We start from the raw sequence: 19578 nt of genomic DNA, 5'->3' as shown, positions 1-19578 counted from the left end.
GGTAATTATGACTATTTAAAGATAAATTAACAGTTTAGTAATTACCCACACATGCTTCCTCTACATCCTTTCAAAATAAAAGCACCAATGCCAATTATTAGCTTTAACTGCACTGTTTTTGCCTTTGAATGGTTATGATTATTTAAAGACTGATTGACAGTTACACTATTACCCCCACACATTTTCTCTAAATCCTTTCAAAATAAAAGCACCAATTACAATTTATTACCTTTAATGGCAAGATTGATTAGAACATTTCTGGTTCTGAATACTTACCAATCGTTAATGAGACACTTTAGAGTTCAGCAAATAACCACTCACACTTATTAGGGTGATTTTATTCTGAAAGGGCTTAACCTAAATTTTTTCATTAATAGGGCAATTCTTGCTATTGAATGACATATTATGACTGTCTAATGACTATTTTATAGTTTAGTAATTACTCACACGACCTCTAAATCCTCTCAAAATAAAAGCACCAATCCAGATTTTTAGCTTTAATAGCACTATTTGTGCTTTTGAATGGGTAATCGTGACTGGTTATTGTGACTGTTTTACAGTTTAGCTATTAAGCACACACAGCTTCTCCACATCCTCTCAAAATAAAAGCCAAAATTCTGATTTTTAGCTAAAGATAGCAATATTTCTGCTTTTAACAGGTTTATTATGACTATTTATTTAGACTAAAATACTGCACACACAGTTTCTCCAAATCCTTTCAAAATAAAAGCCCCATTCCAGATCTTTAGCTAAAAAGGGCAATATTTCTACGTTCAGCTGGTGTATTGTTACTAAATGATAAGACAATCTTAATGTTTAGAAATTGCCTGCACAGGTGTCCTCAATATCCTTTCAAAATAAAAGTACCAATCCAAATTTTTAGTTTTAATAGCAGAAACTCTGTTTTTGAATGGTTAATTGTGACAAGCATTTTTTTTGCTTTAATAGAATAAATTCTGCTTTTGAATGGTCAATAGTAAATCAGCAATAAGTCTAAACCAGTAATTACTGGTTTATTATTACTAGTTATATAAACAATTTAACAATTACTCACACAAGCTTCCTGTAAGTCATTTCAAAATAAGAATACTAAACTTTTAGTGCAATTAACTAAGCTCTATACCTTTTTGATTTCTGCTTTTGACTGCTTTTTTGTTATTTAGGACAACTTAATGAGCGCTTCTTCCAGTTTACCAATTTAGGACACACTTCCTCAAATTAATTTCAAAATAAGAGCACCAATCTAATTATTTAGCCTAAATATCGCATTTGTGAATTTGACTAGTTAATTATAACCAGTTAATGAAACTATTCTACTGTTCAGCAATTATCTGCACACACTTCTTTCAAAGCTTCAACTTTTATCAATTTAAATCCAAATACTTGTTCTGAAGCAAATTTAAGCCGTATTAAGTATTTCCAAAACGTTTAGCTACTCATTCAGCTCTTGAAATCAAAACTATTTAATTGCAATACTTAGCCATTTTGATACATTTGGCTATATTTCAACAAATTAATTAATTGATTTTCAGCAGTTTGTTAATTTCAGCAAATCTTTTTCGTGTTTCCTCCATATGAAATTCAACTACTTCAGCTTCTTCTGCAAATATTCAGCACTGTTTAATCAATTCCTATTTCTCCTTAAATACATTCAACTATGCTTTACATGATTGAGCTATTTCATCTGTTTTAAATGTTTCAGTTACTTTCAGCAACTCTTCAGGAATATTTTCAGCTTGGAAGCATTCACTGTGCATTTTCTTATGGAAATGCTTTTTCTAGTTATCACAGTAACAACATAACAACAACATGCTTCCAGCATTCACTGTTATGTTGTTGTAATCTTTATTGTTATTATTTTTAGTTCTTCCGTACGTTTTTCGGCACCTAACTACTCCCGCATCCTTTGAGCTACAAAAACCATTCCAATATCAAAATGTTCAGCTTTTTAAGGAGAAGTGTGCTATTATTTTTCACATCCGTATGTTTCATATTTTTCGAGTTATTTAGCTTTTTTCAACTTTTTTTTCCCCATTGAAATGAATGGAAGAAGGATTTCAAATCCTCTTCAACTTTGTCTGCTTTCAGCTTTAACTACTTTAACACACTTTAAGCTACAGACACCATTTAAACTACAAAACAATCTTCAACTATTCAACTATTAGTGTCTTGTTTAGCTTCTTGATATCTTTAACAGATTCTGAGTTATAGCAGTTTAAGCATAGGGTGGTTTTTGAGGAATTCTCAGCTTTTCCATTAGTGTGTGTTGGCTCTAATTGAGCGTGTCTCTACACTCTAGCCACAGCTAGAGTGTAGAGACACGCCTTCTTACGCCAGAACTTTTCTCTTTAACTCGTCACTACAGCCACAGTTTTCACTCTATCAACGCATTTTCTTCACTCGTTTGTAGTCATACTTGTCTTCTTTCCAATGATGTGCCTGGCTAAGCCATCAAAACTACACTTTAATCTGTATCTGCCTCAAAGCACAGAGAGTTCCAGAAAACCTCCCATTCACCCCAATGGAAAAAACTCTCTGACTTCTGGGTAAAATCACAGAGGGACAGGCATTTTTAAATCGCGACTGTGGCCACAATTTTCAATCCTCAAGCATAAAACGCACACCAGGTGCTCATTGAAGCCTTGGGATTCATAAAGTGAAGTTATTTTTGTGATAATCTTTATGGTTTTGGTGTAACAAGCCTGTTAAGCTGGGGTGGAAATCAGCCTCACTCCAGGTCTTTGTGCTGATCAGTGGAGGTTCCTTCCTGTTCCATGACAACAGTGCAGCTGCAGCAGATAAGGGATTGATCTCAGTAGCACTTTGACTTACAAGTCAAACTCCTAATGCTCACAGCAGCTCTCTGCATATTATTGATGAGCTCATTGCATTGTTGTTTCCCCATAACAGTAGGTGTAGACATTAAGCTTTTTTTATACTACCTGTGGCCCGTTTCAAGAAGGAGGTTTAACAAACTCTGAGTTAAAACGAAACTCTGAGTTGATCTACTCTGAGTTTGCAAACCTGGAGTTTTCAGTTCCAGAACAGCTGAAAAGAGTTGGTTTAAGCAACTCTGAGTTGTCAGACTCAGAGTTAAGCGCGTGCACCGCGACAATACAAAGCCCTGATCAATGGAGTGAAGATATTATGAGTCACCATGGCAACAGGACAACAAAAGATGTCCGGAATTGAATATGATACGTCAAGCAAATAGCGACTACGAGCCTATAATCCATAGAAAAAGCAACACGGCTGCAGCGGCAAAAGAGAAAGAATTAGCTTGGAAGAAAATAGCTGCTCGAGTCAATGCATAAGTTTACATTTTAATCGTACAGTGTTCGGTGTAACAAATTACTAAATAATGTTAGTATTGTTGTTATATTTCACTTGTAAAGTAAGGACTTGTAAATTAATTGTGCACTCATCTAAGGAGTTACTTTAGTAATTGCATAAAATATCAATTTTTGTATGAATTAAAAGTGCAGTGTTATGTCTATCCATTTTTTAAATTCCTGCTGTGGTTGATGTGGGATTTGTAAAGTAATGATAATTCAATAATCCAATACGTTTTATGGAGAGCAATTATTACATTAATCTAATTAGGTTTTTAAAAGTTACCCAAAACACGTAATAATATAAGAATTTAATTTCAGTTTTTATGTAGGCGCAATCCTGCAGGAATAAAAGAACATGGCTAAAAAAGAAATGTAAAAACATAATTCAAACAGGTATAAGGCACCATCATATCATGGGTGTAGACTACCTGACTTTACAATATTTGACATATTAAATAACTAAATAGCAAGCAGAGTATAGCAGTGCAGCATAATTTTCAACATCGCTGTAATGTTTTCACACAGTTAAACATTTGACTTCTACTCAGCCAACAGAAAGAAGGCAGTGTAGCAATCCACGTCTAGGCTGAGGTAACCTGACCTACATGTGAACTTAACTCCCTCATTGAAGAGCCTCTACGTCCTCTTCAGTCCCCAGAGATAAGGGACCCCGAATCTTTCTCCACCACAGGAGACTGGTTTCTATCACAACAGGCACCAATTAGCGCCAACATCTCAAATGTCCATATCAAAGAACCATGAGTCCACTTTGTTGATCTACCTGTAAATCTCACAGGATTCCACCTCTGCTTATCATTCCAAAAGGACAGGCTGTCACATTTATCAGTGAGAAGCTGCCTCTCCCAGAACTGGGACCACGAGCCATAAAATGTGGAATGTGCTCATCAAGAGAACGAGGGACTTCATTTGGACACAGGTTCTGGTTCAGATGCACCAGAACTTTCAACTTCCATGAAACAGATGCCATTGTATTCTGTGGACAAAATGTTTTCATTTGGTATTAGATTGGTTTCTGTGTGATGTTTAATGCCTGATTGTGGTGGAAATTTTCCATAAAGAAGCAGATGAGAGACTTGTCCTTTTGTGCGATTTATTGAAATAACAAAGAAAATAAAAATAATGGGGAAAGCAAATAAAAAGCATGGATGTTGATCGTGCACATCAACAAACCAAAAACCAGCTGGGGAGATCAGTGCACACACTACGAAGGCGTGATGCAAAGAGCCCATGATCCTCAAGTTGCTTCTGCCTTTTAACCTTTCTCCCTGGACCTGGTGGAATCTCCTTATCACACTGTGGGTGAAGATGTTTACATTACACAGGGAATACACAAGGCTACAGCCTTGGGTCTGGTGAGGCATCAGACAGAAAGGAGCCAGAGCCCAGGGTTAAAAGGCAGACTCAGACCATGAACAATCGGTCACCTTGAGAGGGAGATAGATTGTCTGTCTGAGAATGTTCAGTTCTGGGTCTAATCAACAAGTACAGAATGCATGGTCACTATACAGATTCAGAAATTAACACAAGAAGCAATAAAGTACAATTTTTCCATTACATTTCCCCCCTTTGATTACACATTAATCAAACATTAAAAGAATAAAAATTGTCAATCGTGGCATTCATTCTATAGTAATAAAGGATTCTTTAAAAATGATTTGTTAAATGTATTGTATATGTATTGTATTATAAAAATGTAAATGGCGTAGGAATAAAAGATTGTGAGCTGTTTTTGTGGGTAGTTATACTAGAATAACCCTTGTGTATGAGCTTTGGAAAGACAGGGACATAAGCCTATAATTGATTCCAATAAGATCATGTTCAGTCATCCTGGGTAAAGGTACAGCATCGGTGCGAGTTGGAACCGCAAACCGAATCACATGGTCTTTATGGTTAAACCCGTGCGCGTTGGAGACGTCCCATGTCAGATGGCAATTGGGAAAGTGGTCTACATCTATTCCTCCGTCGAGGCTGGAGGTGAAGCATTCAAACTGACACGTGGTACACACCGTGTAATACAAGGGAGCCGCGGGCTCCTTTTCCATTACCTTGATGTCGGTCACCTCAACTTTCTTATGTGTGACGGGACTGTACATCTCCATACCCTTGCCCAGATTGTGCAAGGCGCGTTTTGCAAGCCGGATCACATCTCGGAATGCTGGGGTCCGCAGTGTACAGTATCTACACCAGGTGTCCTTATTCTGCAGTTGTCGCTCGTTATAACACTCACTGCTGTTAAAGGGAGTGGGCACAGCCATGAGATCGGGTCTGGCGACAGCACATGCTACACATGAATTGTTTGTGAGGGTTTGAGAAGTGTATTTGAGGTACACTAACCATAAGTTCCCTGTGGGGTTCTGATTTACGTAGTTTTGGGCAAGCTGCCAGGCTTTAGGGTCCTTAATGTCACGTTTGGATCTATAGTGAACAAATGTGTGAGTCTTCCAGAAGTACGGGAAGGTCACACATGTCACCGCAATGGTTGATATGACAATCATTTTTATCGTGTTTCGTCTGGTTAATGTCATTTTGTGTCAGTGGAAGTTAAAAATTTGTGTGAAAGTGTGAATCAAGTGGAAGCATAAAATGTTTTGTTTAAAAATAGTGGATGAAATCACAGAGAGGTATACATGTAAATCAACCACACAATTTAGAGCAAATATTAAAGTAACATACAATGAAGATCAAAAACAACAGGGTCACAATCAATGCCTTCTTCTTCCTGTTGAACAGTGGCGTTAGATTGTTTCCAACCTGTTTGTTGACACCTTGACAGTTCTTTGGCGTTCTTCAGGTTGTGATCAGCTGATCACAGAGACACTTGGGATTTGTTATCACCGCCAGGTTTCCTCCCAATGTCGTCTGAGTCACTGTCACTCCCCGTGATGTGAAGAGTCTACACGTCGTCCAGCGTAGGCAACTCAAGGCTGCTCGTGTGTGTGTTTTCTCAGGAACGTGTGTGTAGATGTATGGTCTGATAGTGTGATTCACCGGCGCAGCTTCAGGCGGCGCTTGGCTCGCACCCTTAGCTGAACGGTCAACGCAACCTCGCCTCAGTGCGTGTGTGAGCACAGCGAGGGTTGTCCTTCTCAGTTCTTTTTGTTAGTGGTGGTTTTCTCGTGTGGTGTAGATGGAGATGGAGGGTCGTCTGTCGGATCCGGGACCTTCCTGCAGTGGCTGGAGTGGATCCAAGTCGCTCTTTCTGCGATCTTCACAGCCGTGTTGGTCGTCAGAAGGACCTGGAAGGGAACTTGCCACCGCTTTGAGTTCCAGTGTTTCCTGCGAAGCTCCTTAATGATCACCCAGTCTCCTGGTTGAATGATGTGCAGTGGTTCTGTCGCCTGTTTGGGCAGAGCCGCTTTCACCTGTTTGGAGATTTGAGACAGAGGATAAGTTCTTACAGTACTGTAGCATTGCGTCTTCGCACATTTCAGTAGGTGGTAAAATCCTGGTCTCAGTCTCAGGGTGGAGTCCCTTTCAAAGTTCAAAAACTTTCTGTGTTTCCACGGAGCACCAAAGTCATGTGTGACACCAAAAGCGTATCTGGAGTCTGTGTAGATAGTAGCACACTTCCCTTCAGCCAATTTACAGGCTTCGGTCAGTGCGATCAACTCCGCAGCCTGAGCAGAGTAATGTCTTGGCAAAGCGCCAGACTGTAAAACAGTATGAGAGGTGCAGACTGCATATCCAACCTGACAGTGGCCCGAAGCAGGGTCTCTAGAGCCATCAACAAAGAGAACGAGGTCACAGTTAGGAATTGGCACCTCCGATAGATCTGGGCGCGGAGTGCAGACCTGGTTCAAGACCGAAACACAGTTGTGAGGCTCGCCATCGTCAGGGCCTGGAAACAAAGTGGCTGGGTTAAGCACATTGCACCTTTTGACAGTGATGTTTGGCATTTCCAGTAAGATGGTGTTGTATCTAAGCCATCGGGCTGTAGAAAGATGTGATGTTTTTTGTTCCAAAAGGATCAAAGACACGGCATGAGGACCCAGCAAGGTGACATCAGAATAGCCAACAATGTCACGTGAGGCCAGCACGGCTTTCTCTGACGCAGCCACTGCTCGGAGGCATCGTGGGAGCCCCGCAGCGACTGGGTCAAGCTTAGCAGAGAAATAGGCTACAGGGCGTGGACGCCCTCCGTGATCCTGTAGAAGGACAGAGATCATACAACCTGATTTCTCATCCACTGTTTGAGTGAAAGGTCGCGTAGGGTCAGGCAGACCCAAAGTAGGAGCCGACTGAAGAGCATGTTTGAGGTCAGTGAACGCCTGTTCAGCCTCAGATGTCCACGTGAGGCGGGTGGTGGATGCAGAAGACGTCTGCATCAGAGCTCTAAGCGGAGCCTCCAAGACGGCGCAGTTAGGAATGAAATTCCTGCAATAAGAGCACATACCTAAAAGGGACAAAAGCTGCTTGTATGTGCATGGTTTAGGCAGGTTCTGAATATCTTCAGCTCTTTTAGGTGAAATGGACGTCGCTTCAGCGGTAATGTTGTGACCTAGGAAGGGACTTCTGAACAAACTGTAATTTAGACAGACTTGCTCTGTGGCCTGCAGCATGCAGGTGTTTCAGCAGCTTGATTGTGTCTGCTGTGCAAGTTTCCCGATCCTCACTGCAGATCATCAAGTTGTCAACGTACTGCAGCAGGGCGGTGCCTGGGGACAAGACAGGATCATCCAGGCTGTCTTTCAGTGCCATATTGTAGATTGTAGGGCTTTCTGAATACCCCTGACACAGTCTCGTAAAGGTGTATGACTTTCTCTTAAATTCAAAAGCAAACCAGAATTGACTGTCTTTGTGGACGGGCACGCTGAAAAAAGCATTGGCCAAATCAATTACTGAAAAAAAAATTGTCTTGGGCGGAACCTGAGAAAGAATGGTGTAGGGGTTCGGTACCGTAGGCGCGCGTGGTTGGATCGCCGCATTTACTGCCTGCAGATCCTGGACAAACCTCCATTCTGTTGGCTGTCCTTTGTCTCTGATTTTCTTAACTGGGAAGAGTGGAGTCCTCACTGGAGAGTTGTCACATGGGACGACGACTCCTGCTTTAAACAGAGAGTTAAACACCGGTGTTATTCCTTCAATTGCTTCTCTCTTTAAAGGGTATTGCTGTTTGCATGGTCTGTAGTCAGATTTTGGCGTGATGACCACTGGGTCACACCCTTTGATCAAACCTACATCATATTTGTGTGTGGCCCACAGGGAAGTTGGAACTTCCTGTAAGGCTGGATACTGCGTCAGAGCGTCCTCTGACAAAAACACGTGTTGTGGAGTGTGTGTGGAATGTTGAGGTACCAAGTGCACTGTACGCTGCGCATGAAAGTTAGACTGAAAAAGTTTTTTGTAAGCATGCAAGGTAGGTAAATACATCACATTCAGGTCGGAAGTCGTTTGCCAGTCTCCTTCTCGTTGACATCTGTCCACGAAAGGACCCAAGTCCTGCCATCTGTCTCCGTCATGTTTTGACAGAAGGACATGTGGATCTGTAGAATAAGCATCAACAAATCTCTTTTGTTCATTAGTGACAGAAATCGCAAGCGTAGACCTATGTTCTCTCCCAGAATAGAGAGGTTGAGGTCAGTTTGTCCGCATGTGTGCGTAACCATGATTTTTCAAACTCCTCATCAGGACCAGTGGACACATGTGCTGTACAAGACAGGTCAGATGCGTCTCTAAAGGTCGTATTTTGTGGGGAAACAAGCTGTCGAGCAGCCTGTATGAGGGCCTCAGTTACAGCCTCTCCCTTCAGCAGCCACTGATAAGAGTAGAGCAGCGGCTCTGAGCTGAAATTAACACAAACAAAGGTATAATTATTTACATTGTCCGTGGTTGTGACCTGCACTCCCTCCGGAGTGGAAATCAGTGAAATACCTAAACTACACATGAGATCTCTTCCTAATAGATTAACTGGGCATAAGTTTGAAAGCAAAAATGAATGTTTGAGTGTCTTGCCGTCTGATGTTCTGCAAGACAGAGGCACAGTAAGTTTTTATTTTATTGTCTGGTACGTACAGTAATTATTATTACTTCTCTCTAATAGTCGTCTTCCCTTTTAATAGTCATTGATAGTCTGTTTCAGTCGGTTTCAGTCTTCCTATAGTCTGGTTTGGTCTGGTATATTGTGCACAAATATTTTTAGAAACATGGATTTTATTACTGAATTTGTTGCAAATTGAAATAGTTTAAACCCATCAGACTGCAAAGCCATGCAGCAGTTGTCATTTAGCTGTTTGTCATCATCTTAAAATCACTGTGGTATATCTTTGAGCAAAAAGCGATTCTTCATTGCGAGCAGATAAGCATGAACATGAATTTGACCGTGTATCAGCTGTAAGCGTGTTTCTTCATTGCGCGTATGAATGTGTGTGTGTGTGTGTGTTTGCGGTACCGTCTTCTACGTCACGTGAAAAGGAACCTTCCTTCTTCCCCAACCATCAGTCTGATGTGAGCGCCAGCGGGTAAAGCCTTTCGATGGGACAGTTGTTCCTTGATGACAGACCTTTCCTGGTTCCTTAGATGCAGCTCTTTTGGGCCGATCACGTCTGAAGCCTCTCCTGTTGTTTCAACCAGTGTCTGTGTCAGAGCACGTCTTCTCTGCTGTTGCTCTGTCCTTGTTTTCCTTTGCTGATTGTCATAAGCAGGTGTCTGTGTCAGACACACATGCTTGTAGTAGCTGGTTCATCTGATGAGCCCAGAACGTGATGGCTGCAGATGTTGTGAGAGTCGGTGAGGCCTCCATGCTGTGGTTTGTGTCCTTCAGCTGCTGTGGTATCAGAGCTTCCACCCTGTTCTGGTTGTTGGTTGGCGCTTCTTCCCCTTCGGTTTTTCTGCTGACGGTGAAAAAGGAGTCCAGACCCGGATTTACCCTCATCGCGCTCAGCTATGCAAAAGTATATAAAGCAGAAACAGTGGGAGCGCTCTGTTTCTCATCATGCTGTGTGTGTGTATGTGTGTATAGTGGCAGTGTGCAAGCTTCCACAGAGTTGTTATCTTTTCTGCCAGCTCTGTCACCACTCTCATCCTTTCTCCCTCTTAACTCTTTTTGGCATTTCAGTCTTTCCATGCATTCTGATTCTTTAACCCAAATTTCAAGGCATCTGTTGTTTAATTCAATTTCCTCTAAAGTTTTAACTTTGATCGTTCTACTCTTACGGAGCTGTTTCTCCTTTTCTTCAAAATTTTCTTTTAAAGCGCGTATGTCCTTCACACTGAGTGAACCACCTTCTTGAAACCCATAATGTTTTGTCCATTCGTGAAGACATGACACGCACTCATCACCATATTTACGTCTCATTAGTTTTGTAATGCTGCAGTCTGCTCCTCCCTGAACCGCCGCCTTACCGTGGTGGAGGAGTTTGAGTGCCCGAATGACCCCGGGAGCTATGTTGTCGGGGGCTAAATGCCCCTGGTAGGGTTTCCCAAGGCAAACAGGTCCTGGGCGACGGGCCAGACTAAGAGCGGTTCACAACCCCCCTATGAAAGACAAACCACCAAGGCCAGAGACGTCGCCCGGTATGGCGCAGCCGGGGCCCTACCCTGGAGCCAGGCCCGGGGTTGGGGCTCGAATGCGAGCACCTGGTGGCCGGGCCGTCCTCAAGTGGACCCACCATCCGCGGGAGGAACCGTAGGGGGCCGGTGCAGAGTGGATTGGGCGGCAGTCGAAGGCGGGAGCCTGGGCGCCCCAATCCCTGGATAACCAATCTGGTTATTGGGACATGGAATGTCACGTCACTGGGGGGAAAGGAGCCTGAGCTTGTGCAGGAGGTTGAGCGGTATCGGCTAGAAATAGTCGGGCTCACCTCCACACACAGCCTGGGCTCTGGAACCCAACTCCTTGAGAGGGGCTGGACCCTTTTCTACTCTGGAGTTGCCTGCGGTGAGAGGCGGCGGGCTGGTGTGGGCTTGCTCATAGCTCCCCAGCTTAGTCGCCATGTGTTGGAGTTTTCCCCGGTGGACGAGAGGGTCGCTTCCCTGCGCCTTCGGGTGGGGGATAGGTCACTCACCGTCATTTGCGCTTACGGGCCGAATGGCAGTGTGGAGTACCCGGCCTTCTTGGGGTCCCTGGAGGGAGTGTTGGAAAGCGCTCCAACTGGGGACCCCATCGTTCTTCTGGAAGATTTCAATGCCCACGTAGGTAACGACAGTGATACCTGGAGAGGCGTGATTGGGAGGAACGGCCTCCCTGATCTGAACCCGAATGGTGTTATGTTATTGGACTTCTGTGCTAGGCACAGTTTGGCCATAACTAACACCATGTTCGAACATAAGGGTGTCCATCAGTGCACATGGCACCAGGACACCCTAGGCCGGAGGTCGATGATAGACTTTGTAGTCGTTTCACCTGACCTTCGGCCATATGTTTTGGACACTCGGGTAAAGAGAGGGGCTGAGCTGTCAACTGATCACCACCTGGTGGTGAGTAGGATCCGCTGGCAGAGAAGGAGGCTGGAACGACTTGGCAGGCCCAAACGTATTGTGAGGGTCTGTTGGGAACGCCTGGCTGAACCCTCTGTCAGACGGACCTTTAACTCACACCTCCGGGAGAGCTTCGACCAGATTCCGAGGGAGGTGGGAGACATAGAGTCCGAGTGGACCATGTTCTCCGTCTCCATTGTCAACGCGGCCGTTCGGAGCTGTGGACGCAGGGTCTCCGGTGCCTGTCGTGGTGGTAATCCCCGAACCCGGTGGTGGACGCCGGAGGTAAGGGACGCCATCAAGCTGAAGAAGGAGTCCTACCAGGTATGGTTGACCTGTAGGACTCCTGAGGCAGCTGATGGGTACCGGCAGGCCAAGCGTGCTGCAGCCCGTGCCGTTGCAGAGGCAAAAAGTTGGGAGGAGTTCGGGGAGGCCATGGAGGAGGACTATCGCTCGGCCTCAAAGAGATTCTGGCAAACCGCCCGGCGCCTCAGGAGGGGGAAGCAGTTCTTTACCAACTCTGTTTTCAGTGGATGTGGGGAGCTGTTGACCTCAACTGGGGATGTTATCGGACGGTGGAAGGAGTACTTTGAGGATCTCCTCAACCCCTCCGACATGCCTTCTGCTGAGGAAGCAGAGGCGGGGGACTCAGAGGCGGACTCGCCCATCACCCAGGCTGAGGTCACCGAGGTAGTTGGTAAGCTCCTCGGTGGCGGAGCAGCGGGGGTGGATGAGATCCGTCCTGAGTACCTCAAGTCTCTGGATGTTGTGGGGCTGTCTTGGGTGACACGCCTCTGCAACATCGCGTGGAGGAGGGGGACAGTTCCTCTGGACTGGACAACCGGGGTGGTTGTCCCTCTTTACAAAAAGGGGGACAGGAGAGTGTGTTCCAACTATAGGGGGATCACACTTCTCAGCCTCCCTGGGAAAGTCTATGCCAGGGTACTGGAGAGGAGAATTCGGCCGATAGTCGAACCTCGGATACAGGAGGAACAATGTGGTTTTCGGCCTGGTCGTGGAACGCTGGACCAGCTTTATACCCTCAGCAGGGTGCTTGAGGGTTTGTGGGAGTTTGCCCAACCAGTCTACATGTGCTTTGTGGATCTGGAGAAGGCATTTGACCGCGTCCCTCGTGACATCCTGTGGGGGGTGCTCCGGGAGTATGGAGTCCGGGGCCCTTTGCTAAGGGCTGTTCGGTCTCTGTACAACCGGAGCAGGAGCCTGGTTCGCATTGCCAGCAATAAGTCAGACCTGTTCCCGGTGCATGTTGGACTTCGGCAGGGCTGCCCTTTGTCACCGGTTCTGTTCATTATTTTTATGGACAGAATTTCTAGGCGCAGCCAGGGGCCGGAGGGGGTCTGGTTTGGGGACCACAGGATAGCATCTCTGCTTTTTGCAGATAATGTTGTCCTGTTGGCTTCATCAGGCCAGGACCTCCAGCGTGCGCTGGTGCGGTTTGCAGCTGAGTGTGAAGCGGCTGGGATGAGAATCAGTTCCTCCAAATCTGAGGCCATGGTTCTCGACCGGAAAAAGGTGGTTTGCTCTCTCCAGGTTGGAGAAGAGTTCCTGCCTCAAGTGGAGGAGTTTAAGTATCTTGGGGTCTTGTTCACGAGTGAGGGAAGGAAGGAGCGTGAGTTTGACAGACGGATCGGTGCGGCGGCTGCAGTAATGCGGTCGGTGTATCGGTCCGTCGTGGTGAAGAGGGAGCTGAGCCGAAAGGCAAAGCTCTCAATTTACCGGTCAATCTACGTTCCTACCCTCACCTATGGTCATGAGCTTTGGGTCATGACCGAAAGGGCAAGGTCACGGATACAAGCGGCTGAAATGAGCTTCCTCCGCAGGGTGGTTGGGCGCTCCCTTAGAGATAGGGTGAGGAGCTCTGTCACCCGGGAGGAGCTCGGAGTAGAGTCGCTGCTCCTCCACATCGAGAGGAGGCAGCTGAGGTGGCTCGGGCATCTAGTTCGGATGCCTCCTGGACGCCTCCCTGGGGAGGTGTTCCGGGCATGTCCCACCGGTAGGAGGCCCCGAGGAAGACCTAGGACTCGCTGGAGAGACTACGTCTCTCGTCTGGCCTGGGAACGTCTTGGGGTCCCACCGGAAGAGCTGGAGGAAGTGTCCGGGGAGAGGGAAGTCTGGAACTCTCTGCTTAGACTGCTGCCCCCGCGACCCGGCCCCGGATAAGCGGATGAAAATGGATGGATGGATGCTGCAGTCTGATGGTGGAGACTTAGATCGCCCCGAACCCATCTATCAGAGTCCCGGCGGTTTCCTGCCTTAGATTTTTATGTGTTCCGGCCGGAACCTTTTTCGAAATTTCTCTTCCACGGACGTCTCCGTAGAAAGGGAACCGCTCAGATCAGCGACAGAGTTCTCGGAAGTGGTCCCTCACCGTCAGGCCCCTCTAAGACCCGGGTCCCTCGTATCTCAAAACCACTTCCCCCTGCAAACGCGCTCCGTATTTCAGAAGCCGTCTTTTATTTCTTTTCCACTCCCTTTGGACTGCGCTCAGATCTGCACACTGGTCTGTATCCTCAGTACAGACGAAAGCTCGGTTCCACGAGCCAACCCTTAGCAACCACCGTCTCGGCCACCAGGGCAGACTTTGACCTAATTAATTTTACCCGAATATTAAATTTTAAAATTAAAAGAAATATATTATTTTTGGATGTTTTCAGCCAAATAGTCGTTTTTTAGAAATATTATTATCTTTAGTCCTAGTTATGTTTTCTTTTATGTTTTAGTCTAGTAGGGGATGTTTTAGAATTTATTGTTGTCACGTCCGGGCTTTACAGCCGCCTTTTACTCTGAAAGGACTTCCTGTCACACACCACATACTCAGCTGTTTCCTGTTCTGTACTGGCATTCATTACCCACACCTGCATCTCATCTGCCCATTAACCTGCTCTGCATTTAAGGTCCACCTCTCACACCTGTTACCTGCCAGATTGTTGCGTGAGATCACCACTTTCCAGCGTTCCTTATCGAGTCTTGTTGTGTATCGTGTATCCTGTTCTGACCTCCGTTTCTGAGCCTGCCTGATCCCTGTCTGCCTTGTCTGCCTTGGTTACCTGTTACTGCCTGTTGCCGACCTTGCCTGCCCGACCACGATTCGATGCCTGACGTTCTGGTATTATACTCACCTCTCGTGTATGACCTTGTCTGTCCCTGACGCTGCCTCGACCTGATCCTGTTTTAACCACGTCTGATCTTCTGTGTATGACCCTGCTTGAACTTGACCTTGTATCTGGAATAAACTGTCCCTTTAACCTCAACGCTGTGTTGTGCTGTGCATGTGGGTCCGCCATCTACAACGCCCTGACAGAACAATCTGGCCAGAATGGACCCAGCCAGCATCGAGAGCCTCCGCGCTGCGCTCTCCGTCCAGGAGCAACGGCTCAGCGAGCAGGAGGAAAGGACCAACTCCGCGCTCCAGAATCTGGCGGAGTGCGCCCGCCGTCAGGAGAACGCTGTGGCGGGACTCGTGTGTAGTATATTCTGTTACTCTCATGAGGTTATTTCTGTCCACTGCAGCGAGGGTCAAGTTGACCGTGGTGTCAGATTGGCCACTAAAACAAATACGCTACTGCAGCTGTGTAAACATGGACTTTCGATGGACACGTAGGCACTTGCTGGTTGCATAAACAACACAGCTTTATATAGTGGGCATGGGGAGATGTTTCTTAGAGTGCTTCGCAGAGGGTCTGCTGCAGACACCCAGCTGACCTTTTTCGACCTCTCAGTTTGTTCTGCAGACAAACCTCCAGGTGAATTCGGCCACCACCTCTCTCATGATTATTCTGTGATTGTACTATTTCATTGTGTGTAATAAATTCATTTGTTAATTTGAGCACAAAAGTTTGAGTCCGTGTGAAATCTCTGATAAGGTCGGACCACCAAAATACACGACAAAATGGCGTCACGAACACAGGCCTGAGGAGCCATTTCCGGAACCAACATTTGTCCGGACTGGCCCGGACGCACGACCGTCGTCATCAGTGAAGGTAAATAGCGCTTAAAGCTTTTACGTGACGATTCTCTGTGTTCGAGACAGTGTGAGCAAATGTTGGTAAAATTAGAGAAATCTGATCATTAAATTCTGATTTGGCTGCTTTAAGTAAATTATCTGTGTGGGAGAGACAAAGAGAGGCGGTGGAGAATTTACCTGTGCTTACTTATACTGCTGTAAATAGCTGCTTTGCATAACCAACTGCTGTGTGTGTATGTGCTATCTTGCGCTTGGGGAAAAATGACATGGCCTATTGACCTCTAGAAGTTACGTAGGTTAACTTGAGGCAGGCGACGTTTGGGAAATCTAAAGTATGGGCGTTGTAGTCTGCATTCGGTTAAAATAAATTTAAGGCTGTGTAAGTTCTGTGTCGACACTGGAAAATTTGGTCCAGGTATTGAGCGGGGTCACTGAACCATACCTCGTTGAGCGGCTGTTAAATTAAAGGGAAAGACGTACGGTACCGGCGTCGGTAGACAGTGCGGCCTCGGTGCAACGGGTTGTGAAATTCGGTAGATTTGACCTGCTCGATAGAAATTTAATAGGCACTGTAGGCTTGTGTAAAGTATTGGGAATCTACATTAAGCTTGGAACGGATCAATCCAAGTGTAGAGCTTCCCAATGTTTGTGAGGCCTGGTAACATAGGGATAACCGGTAAAAGCGCTTTGAGTTGATTGCGTATTGAACTGCAGTGTGTCGACGTGTTAGTATTGCGCAAGTATAGTTAAGTTGGGGTGAGTGTATGTTTTAGTATATGTTAATGCATTTAAGGATAGTGTGATAAGTGTTAAGTTGTTGTGGGGTTAATAATTAATAGGTGTCGTGGTGATAACATTTTTTTTGGAGTTTGTGTCTGTGAAGTTAAAAAACCTTGAGTGTGTGTTAATAATTGACAGTGTGCGTTCCCTTTCCGTCCTTTGAAGCAGAGAGAGAGTGTGTGACGGGGAGACAAAGCCTCGCTGTTCAGTGTCTGTGTGTGTTTGTTTGTTTTTGAACAGTCTGGGGAGAGCCGTTGGGTGAGTGCTGTCTAGATTAAACATTTTTTGCAACATTTTAACATTTCATTTTAACTATCATTCTATCATTTTTGGTAATTGTGGACATTGCGGTAATTTTTGTTGATGTAATTTGTGAAGGTTAGAATAACGATCCGCACTGTGGTTGGGACTGGTGGAGCAGATCACAGAGAGTGTGCAGATCGTGGCCGTTCTTCGATTAAAAAGAAAAAGGGGGAAGCAGTGCTAACTGCTAAATTGGTTGAGACTCCAAATTGGGCCCGGAGACTAGCTTTGTTCCTCTTCGAGTGTTCACTTCTCCTATCTGTGTGTATGTGTCACAGCTGTTAAGAGCATTAGGCTCGAGAGTGTGTGTGTTTCAGTATACAGGGCTATAGGCTCTGGGTGGGTGTGTGTGTGTGTGAAAGTGTGTGCAAGTGAGAGAAAAAGGTGACGTATCACATTAATCATTTTTGAGTTATAGAGGGGTGTAGAGATAAAGTCGCGGGAGAATAAGGTAAATGAAAAATTAAGTAAATAAAGAATTAATAGAAAAAAAAAATCACTTTCATTCTCATTTTCATTCTCATTAAAATTCATTTCTGGTTGTTTGCACAATTTACAGCATACATTTCACCAGTGCTTTTTCTCCAGATATAGGAATAATGGCTGCACTCAAAGACACGTCTCCAGTTGCGATCTTGGGGAGGAAACATCCTCTCCTTTCTCAGGAGATTGAGAAGTATTCCAAGAAATGGAATAAGCGGACGGGTAAAGCTCAGTCACCCTGGCCATCCGATGGAACATTCGATCATGAGCAATGTGTGGAGATGGAAGTGTTAATAAAAAACTACAAAATAAATGATAAATCTACCAAGCGACTGTGTAAACGTGAGCGTGAGGTTGCAATGCTAAAGTTATTCACAGATCAAGCCCAACTCCTGAGGGAGAAAACAGCTGAATATGTGAAAAAACAGATTGAGCGGAGAAAAGAGGAGAGAAAAAAGGGAGAATCCTTAAAAGCAGAGCCCCCATCTTATGCTGCACAGATGCCGGTGCGGGAGATCAGACTATTAGGAGACTATTCACTTAGGTCCGGTAAATCAGGTAAAAGCATCTATCCCATTAATGAGTTAAAGAAGGTCAGGGAAAGAGAGAGAGAGCTAGATGACATAGAAGACTTACCTGCCACGTATGCTAAAGCAGTTCAGCTTGCAGGGAAAGACACTCGTCGTATTAGTGGCTTACATGATAAGGTAATGCATGACATAAAACAATCTGAGTGTGCACAGGACGGCAGCGAGGGCGAGGAGCAAGGCGAAGAAGAAGGAGCAACTGGGGAGAGTGAAAGAGTCCGAAGATCCCTGGCAGAGGTACAGTACTCTAAATTGCCAGATCCAAGTATGGTCTCTACCCCTCGCTATCTGCAGGCTGGAGCTAAGCCCAAGCAGGCCAGGATAAAGGAAAAGATGCCCCGTCCTGAGGCCTTTGCCCCTGGCAGTGAAGTAGTAGAAGAGCACGGACAGATGGAAGGCGTCATCACGCTCAGCTCCAAGGGACATCCAGTGTCAGCAGAGGTAGTAGAGGAGGCGTCCGAATACCCCCTGCTGGCCAAAGGAGCAAATCTGCAGTATGTGCCCTGGCCAACCATGGATCTGGAAGGGCTGGTGCAGAGACTGCCATGTCTGCATGATGGCGCCGGGAAATGGGTAGCAGCCTTCGAAGAAGAAACCATAGCCACCATCCTGGCAGTGGGTGACCTCAAGGCCCTCCTTGGGAAGGTGCTGGGGAAGCAGGAGATGGAGGAGACGCTGAGATCGGCGCAGATGAATGCCTATGCAGGTACACAAGCACACAATGGAGAGTTGTTCAACAGGCATCGCAATGCGCTGTGGACAGCTCTGAGACTTCGTTATCCAACCAGAATTCAGCCTGATAGCATTGTAGCTGTGCCAATAAAAGATGATGAGAGCCCACAAGCCTATGTTCACCTCACTCAAAAAGAATGGATCAGACAAACAGGTGGAAGACCTGATGAGGACATTTTCCATAGGCAGGCTCTCAGAAAAAGAATTGTTGATGGTTTGCCCTTGCCTGCACAAAGTAAGCTGGGAGATGCAGTGGGGCTATACACCATGCCCTTTGAGCAATTCACTGACCATGTTATTGATGCTGTGACCAAAATTCGTTCTGCTGCGCTCCGTCAGAAGCAGCAGGATGAAGAGACGGTGAGAAAACTGACCCAGCAGCAGCTAACTGAAGGGAGGAAAAAGATCCAAGCAGTGGTTCAGCCTGTGACTGCAGCTGGACATGCATCTCCCCCCACCATCACAGCCCCACCTGCTGTCCAGCCACAAGTTATCTACGTCCAGTCAGGAGGCTGGAGAGGCGGCCCACCAAGGATGAGAGGGGGAGCCACGGTTGGGAGAGCACGGGTGATGTGGGGTAATCGAGAAAATGAGGTAAGGTGCTTCCGTTGTGGCAGAGTTGGACACATGAGACGTCAGTGTTACGGGTCGGTGCGCCAGATCCCACAAGGAGCCCCACGGCAGATGGGACCCACCAGTCCATGGCAGGGTCCTCCTGCTGGATACTAGGGGTGCCCTGAGAATCAGGGGAATCCGGGAGGGGAGTGTCAGTTGCCATTAAAAACTGTCTCGAGCCCTGATGAAGAGCCTCCGGTGCCGGTTAATGTAGCCGGTAAACCTATGAACATGATGGCTGACTCCGGAGCTGCTTATACGTGTGTAAGCAACGCTGATGCTGACCACCTCCCAAGATCTGGACAATATGTGCGGATTGTTG

The 19578-nt window shown here is 45.9% G+C and overlaps 1 protein-coding gene across 2 annotated transcripts; it reads left to right on the top strand.

The window, feature by feature from the left end:
* Positions 1-16313: 16313 nt before the first annotated feature.
* LOC114864488 (uncharacterized) lies at positions 16314-19376 on the top strand. 2 transcript variants are annotated; one of them, XM_029165352.3, is made up of 2 exons: positions 16314-16794; positions 17428-19376. In XM_029165352.3, exon 2 carries the CDS (start codon positions 17439-17441, stop codon positions 19368-19370), a length of 1932 nt encoding a protein of 643 aa, XP_029021185.1. In that variant the 5' UTR covers positions 16314-16794; positions 17428-17438; the 3' UTR covers positions 19371-19376. The 2 variants fall into 2 exon arrangements, with proteins under 2 accessions (XP_029021185.1, XP_055368308.1); XM_055512333.1 differs by having other exon boundaries at positions 16314-18876; positions 18981-19118.
* The last annotated feature ends 202 nt before the right edge of the window (positions 19377-19578 follow it).

Source organism: Betta splendens, chromosome 10, assembly GCF_900634795.4.
Source record: "Betta splendens chromosome 10, fBetSpl5.4, whole genome shotgun sequence".
In the NCBI taxonomy this organism is placed as follows: Eukaryota; Metazoa; Chordata; class Actinopteri; order Anabantiformes; family Osphronemidae; genus Betta; species Betta splendens.
The sequence above is the reverse complement of the archived record's forward strand: the minus strand, read 5'-3'. Positions and strand labels throughout refer to the sequence as shown.

What these genes read in the sequence shown, in the direction of transcription:
- LOC114864488 (XM_029165352.3), top strand. Translation starts at nt 17,439, where the DNA reads ATGGCTGCACTCAAAGACACGTCTCCAGTTGCGATCTTGGGGAGGAAA.